The sequence below is a fragment of the Fukomys damarensis genome, unplaced genomic scaffold (assembly GCF_012274545.1).
Source record: "Fukomys damarensis isolate Sample0158 unplaced genomic scaffold, DMR_v1.0_HiC HiC_scaffold_39, whole genome shotgun sequence".
Lineage (NCBI taxonomy): Eukaryota > Metazoa > Chordata > Mammalia > Rodentia > Bathyergidae > Fukomys > Fukomys damarensis.
In genome coordinates, this window is record NW_022900951.1 from 54,864,149 (window position 1) to 54,880,921 (window position 16,773).

The 16,773-nt window shown below is 39.5% G+C and overlaps 1 protein-coding gene across 1 annotated transcript in view; it reads left to right on the top strand.

Annotated features, from left to right (window-relative positions):
* The first annotated feature begins 586 nt into the window (after window positions 1–586).
* Window positions 587–16,773, top strand: part of Dgat2l6 (diacylglycerol O-acyltransferase 2 like 6) — a 20,602-nt gene continuing 4,415 nt past the window's right edge. The window contains 4 exon segments of the mRNA XM_010632219.1: window positions 587–674; window positions 15,223–15,333; window positions 15,727–15,797; window positions 16,149–16,353. Of these exon segments, the coding sequence (XP_010630521.1) occupies window positions 587–674; window positions 15,223–15,333; window positions 15,727–15,797; window positions 16,149–16,353 (475 nt within the window).

Here is a 16,773-nt window from a genome sequence, read left to right on the forward strand (position 1 = left end):
GTCTGCTCTCTACAATGCTCCTCCCACTCTGCCAGACTTATCTGGTGCTCTTACAGAGCCCCTGAGAATGGAGGCACAAAGAGGCATCTGAGAAGTCTAGATATCCATGCAGAAAAACCCTTAGCAGGCTAGTAGGCTCTCAGGAGGAGACAGGAGTCAGAGCAGTCACTAATATGATACTAGGTCCCCCTTCTAAAGTAGGGACAGGTGGTGGGCTGCTGCTCGGAGATCTTAGTTGAGGCCTAAGTGATTCTCTTCGTACACAGATTCATCAGAGACATCCCTACAACTAGAGCCAGCCAAGGCCATTTTTGCCTCATTGCAATTGGGTACACATGGAGAAAGGAAACATACTGGGTAAACCATGCCCCAGATGAGATAGGCTGCCCCAAAACCTGATGCATGTATAGGAGTTAGGGCAGGGCTGTGAGTAGGAAGGACTGGAGGAAAGGTTTGGCCAAGCCTGACAAAATCCCAGCAGCTAACCAGACCCAGTGGTAAGAGATTATATAAAAGATTTGTAACCAACCCAGCTTAAGAGGTTTAGAGCTCCTGGTTTGGCTTCTTGCCATAGCAGAATAACACCATGGCCACAATCTTCTCCCGATTTGATTTTCAAGAAGGCCTCCAAACATTCTGTGTTATGCAGTGGATTCCAGTCTATATATTTTTAGGTGAGTAAACTCCAAGGGCTGGAGAACACATGGGAATAGGCCAAGAAAGACCTCAGGTATCCCTAGATGAGAAAGGCCCCAAAGTGATTATCTACCCCCTCCCAATAGGAAGGACTGGGGCAGGGGCACCAAGGCCAAAAGTGAGGCTGTGGTTGTTTTGCTTTAAAGATTATCCCAGCCTTCTCAGGAGCTGTTCCCTATGAACTGGCTGAAAATACTCACATTCAGGGACAGGACAGTCAAAAGTGGTGATGGTTTATAGAATTGGTGTTACTAGGTAGGTACAAGGTGGTTTTCTAGTGTCGGATTATAGTGAGAGAAATCTGGGAAATTAGAGGGCTGTCTCGGTTACTCATTAGAATTTGGAGAAAGGGCTATTTGTTTGGTGGACTCAGGGAAGAGCAGTCATCGGTTCTGGGCAGATAGGCTGGCTGACGGCTCCACACTATTCCCAGCCAGAAACCAGGGCTTTGTTTGTGGCCAGTTACAGGGGCAAGCTTGAAAAACTGGATGACGAGAACTAATGTCATTCTGAAGGATAGGACAAGTAGGGGACTTCTGGTTCCAACCCATGGGAGGCTATATGACAACCTTAACGCAGATGCTCTTAACCAAGAATTCGGGATTAATTGAGGGACTGAATTTCGATGGAAAGAAATACCTCTTTCCACTTTCACTAATCTCTAGTTAAAATGTAGCATCTCCTTCAATGATGAATGTAGGAAATAAACCCCAGAGGTGTTATCAGTACCTCCCACTTTGTAGCAGACTTGGAAAGATTTTCATTTCATATTAGAGTTGTTACAAGCATCTTGAAATATCATTTATTCCCACAACTGCTTCAAAATTCCAGTAGGTATTGAAACCATCATTATATCTGGTTATTTGATACATAAATCAAGCAGCACATTTGTTACTGGGTCATATTGTGATAAATTTTTTTAATATAATGGATTTCCACTACATGTTTGTGTATTTTATTTTGTGCATTTAAAAATATTTATTCAGAGAAGGGGTCCATAGGCTTCATTAGATTGCCAGATGTATCCATGGCCCCCTAAAATGTGACTTACTACACTTTATTAAAATAGAATCATGCTGAGCTGATCAGCAGCTTGACTTTAGCTGTATTGGGTACATGGAGGTGATTTTATTTTTTGTAAACTTATTTGTTTATATCTTTCATAGTTGCTTTTTGTTCTTTCCGTCTTACCACAGTTTCCTGAGGAAGACTCATTTAGTAAGTTTCAGCGGTCAGCTAGAAAAGCAAAGGGCACAGGAATGTCCCAAGAGAGTTGATATTGTGTTGGCAGCCACCATTTCAACCCTGGGTCCCCCAAAGAGTGGGAAAAGGGGATCAGACCACAGGGAAAAGTGGTCAAGAGAGGAAGTGTTGTGGGCTAGGGATGCAGCTCAGTGTGGAATGCTTGTCTAACATGTACTAGCTAGGCCCTTAGTTTGATCCCCCCAGAAAAAGGAAAGATAAAGGGAAAATGAAAAGAAAGAGAGGAAGAGCTGTGCCTCTTTTTTTGGTGTGGCACCTCTCCCACTGAAGAAGGCCTCAGCATAACCCTGAACACAAAAGCTCATTTTATTCTGGTTCCCTGAGGCAGTTTTCCTCATTGAAATTGATCTATTTTTCTCCCAAAAAAGAACTCTTTGTCAAGTACTGTTTTATCTATTCCATTTTCCCTTTCTAAGGACATTGTCTCCAGGCAGGAAAAGGGTAGAAGGTATGCAACAGGCCCAAAAGGCGAGCATTAGCTCCTACTAATGCCTTCTTCCCACTAAATCTCATCAGCTTCCAGTCACCCTGGATGAGCTGGAGGAGTATTAGGGGCACACAATGGCACCATTGTGTCATCGATTGAAAACACAAGTATACAGTTCGTGGAGGTGACTAATTCACACTGTTAGACAACTGTCACCCACTGTCCATCTATAGGTTCATCCACATGGTCAGAATTCTTTTCCTTTTTAAGGTTAAATAATATTACCTTGTTTGGATACTATAAATATTGTTTGTCATTTACCCATTGGTGGGCACTTCCACCTCTTGGCTATTGTGAATAATGCTGTTACAAATATGGGTGTATAAAACTGTCCAGACACCAATTTCATTCTTTTAGAAATAAACCCAGAAGTGGAATTGTTGAATCACATGGTAGTTCTGTCTTTTAACTTTTTGAGGAGTTGCTAACCTGTTTTCTGCGGTGGCTACATTATTTTACATTGCCAGCAACAGTGCACAAGGGTTCCATTGTCTCTACATCCTCACCAATACTCATTTTCTTTTTGGCTTTGCTGCTGTTGTTATTGTTCTAATCATCCTAATGGATGTGAAATAATAGCTCACTGTGTGTGTGTGTGTGTGTGTGTGTGTGTGTGTGTGTGTGTTTCTGTGGGGAGGGGTCTGGTACTGGGAATTGAACTAAAGGCCTTACCACTGAGATGCATCCCCAACCCTTTTTTATTTTTCATTTTTATTTTTTTGATACAGGGTCTTGCTAGGTTACTAAGTTGCCCAGGCCAGGCTGGAACTTTTGATCCTCCTACCTCAATCTCCTAGAGTGCTGGTATTACAGTCTTTCACTACCAGGCCCACCTTAATTGTGGTTTTTGACTTGCATTTCTCTCATGATTACTGATCTTGAATATCTTTTCATGTGTTTGTTGGCCATTTGTCTTGACTTCTTTTAGATTATCATTCCATTTGTCTTTTTTTACTCATTTAGATGTTAAACACCCTGATTTTGTTCCTTTAGTGATTATGCTAGAATTTAAAAGAATCATGGGCCTTGGAAGTTACCTAGGTAGCTACATCATCTGACAGGATGTGATGTCCACAGCAGTATAGAATACATTGAAATCTGTTCTCCAGTAGTTTTTGGGCAAAAATAAATTATAAGGCCTTGAGATGCCTTTGCTGAGACTACAATAGTTAATTAAGGCCCTTTACTATCTAGTAACAGAGATGAATCAATCATTTATTCAATCATTGTACATATTTTACATGTCGGTACTGAACAAATATACAAATCACTACAACATAAGATTGTGGCAAGTGAAATAAAGAGCCACAACAGAGAGATATTAGGGTATTAGACAAAGAAAGGTTGAGGGGGACAGAGTAGGCAGGAGAGGGAAACTGGTATGGTGAACAGAACAGGAGTTTTGGGGTACATTGGGATTGAATAACAATTAGCTGTGTTACTTTGAACAAGTAATTTAATCTCTCTAAGCTTTAGTAGCCCCATCCTCTGAGCCTGATCCACAGGAAATGCTCTACACAGAAAAGCCAGTCTTGAACTGGGGATTTAGCTCAGTGGCACCGTGCCTGCAAGGTCATGAGTTTGATTCCTGGTAAAAGAAAGAAAATCCAGTCTTCCTTCCTTCCTTCCTTCCTGCCTTCCTGCCTGCCTGCCTTCCCACCTTCCTTCCTTTCTCTCTCCCCTCCTCTCTTTCCTTCTCTCTCTTTCTCACCCTCTTTTATTCATATTTTTTCTCTTGCTTAGAGCCTCCGCTACTGCTTTTCCTCTTCCTGAATGATGTTCAACATCATGACTGATTGCTGAGCATTACTGGATGTGATGGGGAGGAAACAGGCAAAATAGGGAAAAGTGGGAGGAAAAAGGCAGAGGGAGGGACAAGAAAGAGGAAAGGCATGAGAAGAGATGAATGAGAATATGGGTTAGGGGGAGATGTGGAACACAAATATTCATGGTCCTTATACTTAGGCAGTAGCTCTGACAGTCTTTGAGAGCCTGTTTCCCTTCAAGAGAATGCTCTCCATCTAACTCTTGGCTTATATCACCATGTCCCTCAACTCTTACACTATCCTCTTTGGTGATCCTCTAGCCTCTAGTCTCCACACTTATGCTGTCTGCTCCTAAGAGATCCTTTCAAAAACATTTGTGATTGCACCCCTTTCCTGCTGCTTCACTTTCTGCTTGTTTTCCACCACTTTTTTGATGATGTATAAATGTGTTAGCCTGGGCATTCAAGGTCATTCTGCCCTCTCTGGCTCTGACCCCTTCCCACTTTATCCTCCTAATCTTCCCCTATATGATACTTCTATTTCAGGCAATCTAATCACAGAATGAATTGAAAATAAACCTTCCTATTCTCTCGCCTCTGCTCTGATTATTCCCTCCACTGGAAATATGCCACAGCAGCCCTTCCTGGGCTCTTCATAGGTAGCTTCTCTGTTATTACTCAAGTCATATCTTCTCTGCAACATTTTTTTATTTTTTTCAATGCACAGTACCGACATTTATTAATTTTGAGGGGGGATTGAACTCGGAACCTTGTGCTTGCAAGGCAGGTAGCAGAACCACTGAGCTAAATCCCCAGCCCCCAACATTTATTAATCTTTACAATACTCCTGCGAGGTAGGTCAAAGGGTAGAGTAGAGAAGTGAGGTAGAAGTCTGTTTGAGGGCACAGGGCAGCTGGTGAGGGGCAGGACCTGAGTCCAGACACTGGGGCTGTCAGTCCCGTGTTCAGCCACTGGCGGACATTGCAAGGGCATATATTACCAGTGAAGGTTACTTGAAGGACAAGACATAGTGACCTATCAGGCAACAACAAAGAAATCAACAGCTCAAACAGCATCAAGGAGCACGTCAGTTAAAGAGACAGATATTAATCAGCACATGTGTGAAGCAAGAGAACATACTGAGAAAGGCTGGAATCATCAGGATGGGTGGGAAGACACAGGCCAGGTAATCTTCAGAACAGTTAGGGAAAATGTAAACTAGAAACTTATTTGGGGGTGGCCAACTCAGATGCTTATAGTTTCCAAAGAGAGGAAAAGTTAGAAAAAGATCATAGAAAAGCCTAACCACTCAACCCAACTTTAAACTGGGAATGACAATAATGTTCATTTACATTAGAAAGACCAATAATATTTGTAATATAACTGGCAATTTGTCAGCAGTATCCTACTTGTGTACCAGCTTTTATCCCAAATATTCTACCCCCCTACAAATAAGAGCTCTTCCTTGTTGCAGATTTCCTTCTCTCTATATACCAGTCAATACACTGGCATGAGAATTACCAAGTGGCTTAGCAGCATATGTCTCATGGTTAGTTTGCTGAGCTAGGGACGGAATCCAGGAAACGGTCAGAGACTATACACTACTCCACTATTTTAGAAATAGTTGTCACCTTCTTCTGCCCAATTCCACCTTCTATGGTGAGCACAGAAGAGCAGTCTTTATTTTTTCCCAAAGGTATTTGTGAATTTGCCATTGAAAAAGAAATAAGAAAAAGGAAAAACTAAGACCTGTACTGTAAAGCATAATATTGAACTAGATTTATGTAGTTCTTTCAAATTTTAGAGTAATACAATGACCTCAGAGTTTAAAACTATCACTGTTGAGGCTGGTTATTTTACAATAACTGGTTTAGTCTACAAGTTCAAGGCAAACATACTAATGTATTTGCTTTACTACAGAATTCATAAAGATTATATAGTCTGGCCCAAAACTTTTGTGTTGACTAATTAAAGGTAAGTCTGATTAAGATGCTTTGCAAGGATATATGAATGAACTTAGAGTGTACAATACACATTTTTAAAACAATTTTTTTTAAAAAATTTAAGAAAGGCCATCTTCACCTTGTTTGAACAATGTATTTTTTTAAAGTTAAACTTGAGAAATTATTTAAAGGTAAATAAGATTAATAGCTATAAAGAATACTATTTATAAAATAAATACAGTTACAGAGGCTACTTTAGAAGACTGAAATAGAGCTTCTTAGTAAAATAGGTGCATAATGATGGACACTATCCAGGGGAAACAGTGCAGCACCACACCACATAGATTGGCAATAGCAATTGTCAAACAACAGAAAACTCATTTTGTTTAAAATTGGGCAGTGAACTCTGTGTGAATAGTGAATTTTACTTTATCATTCTCACCAAGTGCATCAGAAATGTTCACCTGCAGAGCAGCATCACTTGAAGATCTACATTTATGCTTTAAGGCCAGTTTTCTCCAAGAGGAAGTCAGAGCTGTTGTTCAGGTCCAGGCCTTCCTGCTGGGCCAGCAAGTGAGAGGATGGGAGGAGGATAAAGGGAAGCATTAGCACATTAGTGTCAGGCAGGTATGGTCTTCGCAGATCTGCCTCTTGCCTGCTTGCTGCTTGGCACCACTGAGAACAGCTCTCTGCAACATTTCTTAGACAGCCCAAGACTGTGCCACCTCTGCAAGTCTAGAGTACTTTGTAAGAAGAGGCTCAGTACCAGCCTTTATATCTTTTGTCTCTCCTAACCAATAGCTTTATGAGAATAGGGGCCACTTCTTATCATTATATTTCTCTGGAGACCAAGCTGGACACTACATTATGGCCTTGCTGATTTCTTCTTCTCAATAGAGACCTTTAAGCCGATCTCTTGTTCTTTTCTCCTTCTCTGAGATATCCTTTTGTACTTCTTGTGTGTGATCCTCCTCTCTCTCTCTGGTTTGTGATACTACTAAAAGTAGAACATAGTCTTAGATGTCAGATAGACTAGTTCGGCCACCTACTTGCTAAAAGACCTTGTGCAAGTAAGTCTCTTATTTTTATGTGAGCTTGAGAAAGTGAGTCTTTCATTTCCTAAGGGACAAGAGCATAATGCTTCCTCTACAGACTGTTCTGAAGATCAGTGAAATGAGGAAATCCTAAGAGATGATAATTTTCTTCCTTTCTATGATAGAAATAGACATTTCTTGGAGCGCTAACCCCTCCTCTGTCTAAGTTTATTTTCTTTTACTGTAACAACACCACACACTAGGTAATTTATAAACAGTAGAAGTTTATTTAGCTTATGGCTCTGGAGGCTGGGAAGCCCAATGTGAAAGTGCCAGTATCTGGAGAGAGCCTTCTTCTGCATCATTCCATGGCAGAAAGTGGAAGCAAAGGACAGAGAGTGCACACAACAGAGAGCCTAACTCATCGTTATCAGGAACACACTCCACGCTAACAGTGTGAAACAACTTGCCCCGCCTCCCAATGCTGTTGCATTGGAAATTAAGTGTTCAATACGTGACATTTGGATACATTCAAACCATAGCAACTTGCCATTGGATCTCCAGAGGCATGACAGTCATTTCCGCAAGAGGTACCTAGACTCTGATTTCACTGCCTCTTCAGGAAAAATAAAGCTAACGAAGGTCCTAAAAAATTAAGCAGAGAAACACTTTCATGTATTCCTAGCATTCCTGCAAGCCCTGTTAAGATATCCTTCGCTACTCCCTCTCTATCATCTCTCCATGCAACCAACTACATTGGGCTGAAAATTAAAACTCCATGGCATCTTTCAAATGGGGAATAATGAGAAACAGTAACCTATTTCAGGTTCCCATTGCCTCTCACCAAAGTCACTGAAACTCTTTGCTGATCTCCCTGTCTATAGTGTCTTCTGTTTCCACAGTTATCCTAAATTGTCCTCCTGAAACACAAATCTAATCATGCCACTTCTCTGCTTAATAACCTATATGGACTTCTCATTCCCTTTAGCATCAGGTCTAATCTTCCCAGCTTTCTTTCCTGCTTCATCTCCTTTTTTATGTTATCCCATGCTCCTTGTGGTTTTAGAGGTTTTGGTGTTACTCATAGGCTGTGGACTCCACCATCCCCAGGCTTTTGTTCAAGCTCTTCCTTGTACTTGGAAGGAAAGTTCCCCCACCAAGTTGTTAGTCAAAATCTTAGCCTTCTTCTGAAATTCAGCTTTAAATATTACCTTTCACATGAAGATTAGAGTTTCTAGAAGTCAGGCACCCTGTTTCCTGCATGCATTAATGCAAACTAATACTATAAAGTACTTAAAATAGCTCTTGACACATACAAAGTCTCAAATGCTGCCTACTTTTATTCCAAAGCTTGGAGTAGATACATGACCTCTTTGAATCTTAGTTCCTTCATCTTTAAAATGGCGATAACATTTTCTACCTATCAAGGCTGCCAGAGGATTAAATGATATAATACACATTAAGTGTTGACCAGTGCTGTTTCATAATAAATGCTAAATAAATAGCTCAATACATAGCATCAGGAATCGTGTTTGCATTATTTTTATTGTTTCCATATTTACTCCCTTAATCCTCTTCTTTCCAGTCCCCAACACTCTCCCTTACTTTTAGCACAGAGATTTCATATGAGATAGGTCAATGTGTGTTGACTTATCAAATGTAATTTTACTCCTACAAGTTCTGACATTTATAATTCATTTAGTTCCAATAAGAATTCACAAAGCCACAGAAATTCCTCTTTGACAAGCCAGGCATGTTGTTGGATTTATTAAAGCACTGAGCCAACTGACTAGAGTCGGAAGATATCGCCAACAATCAAATTTAGGGTGTGTCTTGAAATGTAATGTTTGCACCCATAAGAATAAAGTACTGAGCCAAGCTGAGGCAGGAAGATCACAAGTTCAAGCCCAGCTTGGACTACATAGTGAGTTGAAAGCCAGCCTAATATACAGAGTAAGACTGCCTGTGTGTGTGTATGTACGTATTCAGCTTATACTGGAAATAACTGGTTATCTCTATACATACAAGAACAGCCTATAACCTCAGAAGGCCTTTCTTTGTTTGAAATAGGGCATTGGTCTTCCTATTAACCTAAAACTTGGAAAATTTTGAAATTGAACTTCTCCCTGTAGTGCAATTCAAAGTAACAAATATTTATCATGAGCCATCTCCCTGAGCTTGGCACTGTGCTAACAGCTGTTTTCAAGACATTTACTGTCTAATAGGGAGCAGGCCAGGCATATGAAATACCAATAACACAAGCAAACAAGACAAAAGAGAGACAGAAGTATGAATAATGTGCTGGCAGTGTGCAGAGGAGGAAACTCTTAATTCTGCCCAGGCTATTAGTGCAAATATCATGAAGAAAATGTCATTTCAGCTGAGCCCTGAAGGCTGAGAAAACTTTGATAAGCAGAAAGTTGAGGAAAGAATAGTTAGAATAATGGAACAATGTAAAAATAAAGGAACTGAAAATAGAAATTTAAAAAATTTAAGTACCGCCCAAATGAAATATTTATGAATAAATCCAGAAAAACATTTATGCTGATGAATACCTAAAAAAAATCTTAAATAAACAACCTAATTTTATGTCTCAAGGAACTAGAAAAAGCACAAACTAAATTCAAAGTTAGCATAAAGAAGGAAATAATAATTAGAAGCAGAAATAAATGAAATAGACTGCAAAAACAGTAGAAATGATCAATAAACACAAGAGGGGACACATTGAAAAGACAAACAAAGTTGAGAAACTGTTAGCTAGATCAAGAAAGAAGGACTATCAAATAAAATAAATAAAGTAAAAAAAATCACTACTGATACCACAGAAATTCAGATCATGAGAGACTACAATGAACAATCACATGCCAACAAACTGGATAACCTAGAAGAAATGGACCCATACGACCTAACAAGAAAGAACCATGAAGAAATGGAAAATCTGAATGGACCAATAATGTATAAAGTTATTGAAACAGCAATAAAAATTATCCAACAAATTAATGCCTAGAACTAAATGGCTTCATAACTAAATTTTACAAAACATTTAAAGAAGAATATTGACATTTCTTAAATTCTTCCAAAAAACTAAAGGGGAAGGAACACGTCCAAACTCATTTTTACAAGACCAGCATTATCCTAATATCTAAGTCAAGAAAAGAAAATTATGGGCCCATATACCTGATGAGTATAGAAGTGAAGTTCTTCAATAAAATGCTAGTGAACTAAATCCAACAGCATATCAAAAATTGTATTCACCTTCATCAAGAGGGATTTGTCCCTGGGAAGTAAGGATGGTTCACCATATGCAAATGAATAAATGTGATATGCAACCTTAACACAATGCAGGATAAAAATCATAAGGTTATCTCAATAGATGCATAAATGAGATTTTTGCAGTACTGAGGATTGAACTCATAGCCTCTGGACTGACCTACACCTCCAACTGTTTCAACTTATTTATTGATTTTTTTTATCTTGAGATATGTTTTTGCTAAGTCATTAAGTTTCCCAGGCTGGGTTTGAATTTGTGATCCTCCTGCCTCAACCTCCCAAGTAGCTGGGATTACAGACATGTACCACCAGTCCTGGTGCAAAAGCAAACATTTGACAAAATTCAACATCCACTCAAGAAAAAACATTCTCACCAAATTAGGTATAGAAGAAATATATATTTCAGTATGGTAAAGACCATAAATATATGAAAAACCCACCTAACATCATACTCTGGTGAAAATCTAAAAGCTTTTCCTCTAATTAGGAACGAGACAACAGCACCCGTTCTCACAATTTCTATTCAGTATGGTACTGGAAGTCCTAGCAAGAGCAAGCAGAAGAAAAAGAAACAAAAAACATCTCAGTTGGAAGAAACAAGTTAACTTTTCTCTGTCAGCAGATAACGTGATTATATATTTTTAAAACCCTAAACTCTGGGCCGGGAATTTGGCTCAGTGATTCTGCTGCCTGCCCAAGTTCGATCCCTGGTACCATACACACACACACACCAAAACAAAACAAAAAAACTAAATTCTCCACCAAAACCTTTTAAGACTAATAGACAAATTCAGTAAAGTGACAAGATTAAAAAATCAATAGGAAAATCATCTGCATTTCTATACACTAATGAGGAACTACTCCCCCCCAAAAGCAAATATTCCTACTTAAAATAGCATCAAAAAACCTAATATACTTAGGAATAAATTTAACTTAGGAGGTAAAAGATCTGTACACCAAAAACTATAAGATGATGAAAACAGCTGAAGATGACACAACTAAATAGAAAGAAACTCAGTATTCATGGACCGGAAGAATTAATATTAAACTCTCCATACTATTCAAAATGATCTATAGATTCAATGCCTATCAAAATTTCAGTGATATACTTAATAAAAACAGAAAAACCAATGCTAAAATGTATATACTAAAAAGGCCCTGAATAGCTAAAGCAATCTTTGGCAAGAACAAAACTGGGTACATCGCACTTCTTAATTTCAAATGGTATTACAATACTACAGTAACCAAAACAGCATGGTACTGGCATAGAAGCAGATGCCTAGACCGATGGAATAGAATAGAGAGCCCCAAAATAATTCCACATATATATCAACTAATCTTAGACAGGGGCACCAAGAGTACACAATGGAGAAATGCTAGTCTCTTTAATAAATAGTGTCAAAGTGGATAAGCATGCAAAATAATAAAATTGAATCCTTATATGATATAAAAATGAACCCACAGTGGATTAAAGGCTTAATTATAAGACATAAAACCATTAACTTTTTAAAAGAAAATCTGGGGTAAATTTGACATTGACCTTGGCAGTGACTTTTTCTGGGGGCCATGGCAACAAAAGCAAAAATAAGCAGGTGGGAGTACATGAAACTAAAAAGCATATGCATACCAAATGAAACACTCAAAAATGATAATGCAGCCTACAAAACAGAAGAAATGATTTGCAAACCATATATCTAATAAGTTTATCTCCAAAATATTTTAAAAATTTTATAACTCAATAACAAAACAAAAACAAATATCCCAATTTTGCAAATGGGCAAAATACCTGGATAGACATTTTTCCAAAGAATATGTACCAAGAACCAGTAGATTTATAAAACGATTTCCAATATTAATAGTCACCGGGGAAATGCAAATCAAAACCATGGTGAGATGTCACCATATAACTGTTAGGATGGCTATTATAAAAAAGTCAAGAGATAATAAGCACTAGCTAGAATGTGGGAAAAAAAAACCTTGTATACCATTTATGGGAATGTAAAATGATGCAGCCATTATGGAAAACATATGGAGGTTCCAAAGGTAATGAAATCAGTATCTTGAGGAGATATCTGCACTTTAATCTTCATTGTAGCATTATTCACATAGTCAAGATATTGACAGATGAAGAAAATGTGACCCCGCACAGAAATACAGACACACACACACACACACACACGTTATTATTCAGCCATTAAAAATTAGGAAACCCTTTCATTTGCAACAACATGGATGAGCCTGGAGGATATTATGCTAAGTGAAATAAGCCAGGCACAAAAAGACAAGTACCACATGATGTCACTTATATTTGGAATCTAAAATTGTCAAATTTATTTATTTATTTATTTTCCTCATTGAGTTTATAGGTACATTTTAGGTATACAGTACAGTTATATTCATTATTGGGATCTTGTACCTTTACATGACAGGTCTTGGTTCTCATTTTTTCCCCTTGTCCCTGCCCTCCCTTCACCCCTCCTCCCCTCCCTATTTACAAATGCTTTATTTCCATCTTTTCATTTTCTCACATTTTTTTCTTTTCTGTTATTACCTTTCTCCTACCCTTCCCACTTTCCCTACACCTTTAGCCCTTTTCTTCCCTTTTCACAATGTCAGTCAATTTCATTAGGATCTTATGTACTATTACAGTTTATTCACACCAGAGAAACTATTCCGTATTTACACATGTGTGACTTATTTATTTCACTTAGGAGTATATCCTCAATATGTATCCATTTTCCTATGAATGAATCTATTTTCTCATTCTTTATGGCTGAGTAGTATTCCATTTTATAGAAAATCCACATCTTCTTTATCCAGTTTCAAACTGATGGGCAAATGGGCTGTTTCCAAGTTTTAGCTATTACAAACTGTGCCACTATAAACATAGGTGCACATATATCACTGTGATATGATTCTTTTAGTTCCTTTGGAAAGATACTCAGCAGAGGGATGGCTGTGTCAAATGGAACCTCCAGTCCCAGCTCTTTGAGGTATCTCTATATTAATTTTCATAGTGGTTGCACCTGTCTGCACTCCCACCAACAATGGAGAAGGGTTCCTTTCTCCCCCCAACCCCGCCAACATTTGTTATTGTGTGATTTCTTGATAGCAACCATTCTTTGTGGGGTGAGGTAGAATCTCAGTGTTGTTTTCATCTGCATCTCTCGAATGACCAGTGATGTGGAACATTTTTTCATATATTTACTTGCTGTTTTTACTTCTTTGTCTGAGAAATGTCTGTTCATTTCAGATGCCCATTTTTGAATTGGGTCTTTATATTTGGGGGGGCTGATTGTTTTGAGTTTTTAATATATTCTAGATAATAGTCCTTTGTCTGAGGACCATCCTCAGTGGAGGAAAGATAGCCTCTTTAATAAATGGTGTTGGAAAAACTGGATTTCAACCTGTCAAAGATTAAAACTGGACCCTTATCTTTCACCATGCACTAAATTAAAATCCAAGTGGATTAAAGTTCTAAATATTAAAACAGAAACACTAAACCTTCTGGAAGATAAGTTAGGCAGAACTCTTGAAGACGTTGGCATAGGAAAAGATTTTAGGAACAAATCCTCAGTAGCATGGGAACTAGCAGAAAGAATCAACAACTGGGATCTCATCTTATTAAAAAGCTTCTGCACTGCAAAAGAAACCATCAACAGAACTAAGAGACAACATACCGTGTGGGAAAAATTTTTTACCAGCTGCTCCTAAGGTTTCTTCTAATGTGCTCCATAAGATGACTTTTAAAAGCAATGTCCTCTCGTTCAGTCTTTTCCTTTCTATATTTCAAACACAAGAGGCCATCCTGCTGGTGGTAGGTAATCCTTGAGTTTCACTCCCTTCTCTGAAATGTTCATCTACCATGATATGGCACCTTTTCAAAGAAGTCATTGCCTAAGCTTTTTTATTTTTTTTTTCCTCATTGAGTTTATTGGTACATTTCAGGTATACACTACAGTTACATTTATCATTGGGATATTGTACCTTTACATGACAGGTCTTGGTTTGCTAAGCTTTTTAAATTCATGATATGTGTACTTAGCCCCTCTTTTTCATGAATGAAGATTTAAAAGTGGAAGATAGCTCAATGGTAGAGCCCTTGCCTAACGTGCACAAGGTTCTTGGCTCAATTCCCAGCACCACAAAAAAGTAAATAGATAGAAATAGAATTCAATTCCTACTGCTATATCATGTTTGCATTTCACAGCATGCTGTATCCCTTTGCAAACAGAGACAAAATTTTCCCCTTCTGAACTTTTACAGCATTTTGAAAGGGACAAAATAGAACATAGTAAAGCAGTTTCTATTCTGTGTTTTATTCTCAGCATCAATCCTTTGGTACACCATAGGCAAAGCCTCTCCAGAATATTCAGATTTAGCAGCTCAACGAAGGGAGAAGGGTCAAGTTTTTAGAAAAAATTTTCTGAGGTCCTAAAATGGGGATAATCAGCTACCAGCCCAATGTACTCTTATTTCCATTTGCTGGACAGTGCTGTCTTTTGGTCCCAGCCGAAGGCCTCCTCTGAGAATTTAGTAGTTCTGCATTTTTCCCCATTAAGATCTCAGCCATCAAGGGGACCCAGATGCAAGGGCTCAGAGGTCAGCCAGGATCAGAGCAGAACAAGGCAAAGGGTACAAAAGAGGAGAGAAGAATCCCACATCCACCTTGCCTGATCCTTCATGTGGAAATACAGTTCAGGATGAGAGGCATGCTGAAACTTGAAAGGAACTGAAGAGCATGAACCCATTATGTCTCCTCAGGAGCGATTCCCATTCTCCTCATACCCTACTTTCTGGTGTTCACCGAGTTCTGGGCTGTGGCTGTGCTTGCCTTAGCTTAGCTTGCCTATGATTGGAACACACACAGCCGAGGTAGGAAGTGGGGAAAGAATGGCACTCCTATCTGTGCCAAAGCTGGAACCACAAGGAGAGGGAGGTAGATGAAGAAAAGCAGAAAAGCAAACCTGGAAGGGAAAAGGGACAGAGGGCTCTGTCAGGCTGCCTGGGAAGAATTAAGAGGTTAACGTTTCTGAGCAGAGTAGCACAGCCTCAGTATTTTTCCCCATTGCCTTTCTGGTTGGCTCAAGAGGAACAGGGGCCTTCCTGTACCTTGGGGGCTGGATTCAGGGACAGTACCTCTAGCTCTGATGAGCAACAAGGAGGCCTGTTTTGTGGCCTGAGGACTGCAGACGGAACTCTCCACCTCTGAGAGAGGGGAGGTAATAGCAGTCCCCCTCCTGCTCTTTCCTTCCCTTCTCTACTCAGGTGGCAGGCGTATAGCTTGGGTACGAAACTGGAACCTCTGGAAGAATTTCTGTGATTACTTCCCAATAAAAGTGACTACATTTCCTTTGGGTTTCCTTGGTTCTTATTGCCCTGTCTCTCATTCCCTACTTAGTTTCGTGTTTTCAAAAGCTTTGGTGGCCAGAGGTGAAGGTCAAGGCCCAGAAATAGAAGGCAGAGCAGAGACCCAAGATGGATGGGCAGATGGGGAGACAGATGGAGAGCAACCTCTCCCTCAGTAGCAAACCCAGGTCAGCCTCTCTGACCATCATAATTTTTGGCAAACCTGTGAGCAGGGATATGGGGCTCCCATAGGGAAACATAGGCTATCTGATGAGATCTAAGGCTACACAGCCTCTCTTCTTTCTGCCTGGCCAAAATCTTACTCAGTCTGCCTCTAACAGCTGGTGAAGACTCATGACCTTTCTCCCAAACACAACTACATCATTGCCAACCACCTCCATGGTGTTTTCTCTTATGGTGCCTTCATCAACTTTGCCACTGAGGCCACTGGCTTTGCCCGGATTTTCCCATCTATCACTCCCTTTACAGCAACCTTGGACGGGGTCTTCTGGATCCCCCTTGTGCGAGACTACGTGATGTCGATGGGTGAGTATGTCATTGCATTCTCTAACCTATCTCAAGGCTCTAGTCCCAATAAACTCTGCCAGTCATTCACTGCTAGAAGAGGACTTCATAAAAAATGAATCCAGAATACACTGGGCCAATATCAGGGGTAAGTGGCCAAGCATCATATTCTGTCCAAGATCTGGGATGCAGAGTTTGGTTGGACAGCTGGGGAAGATGCAGGGGTTCATGACTCTCCAGGATTCTTTTCACAGGGGGAACCAGTAGACTAAATTCAGGATCAAAGCCTTAATAGAGTGCAAAACATGAAAGCCAAGTATTAGACACAACTGCAGGGAAAATCAGGCTGGATTTGCCACTCTTTTCTGGAAAGTCAGTTGGCTTCTTTTGGCCAGACATTTATATGGAAGCTCTCTTATTAGATTATTTTATCATATATAT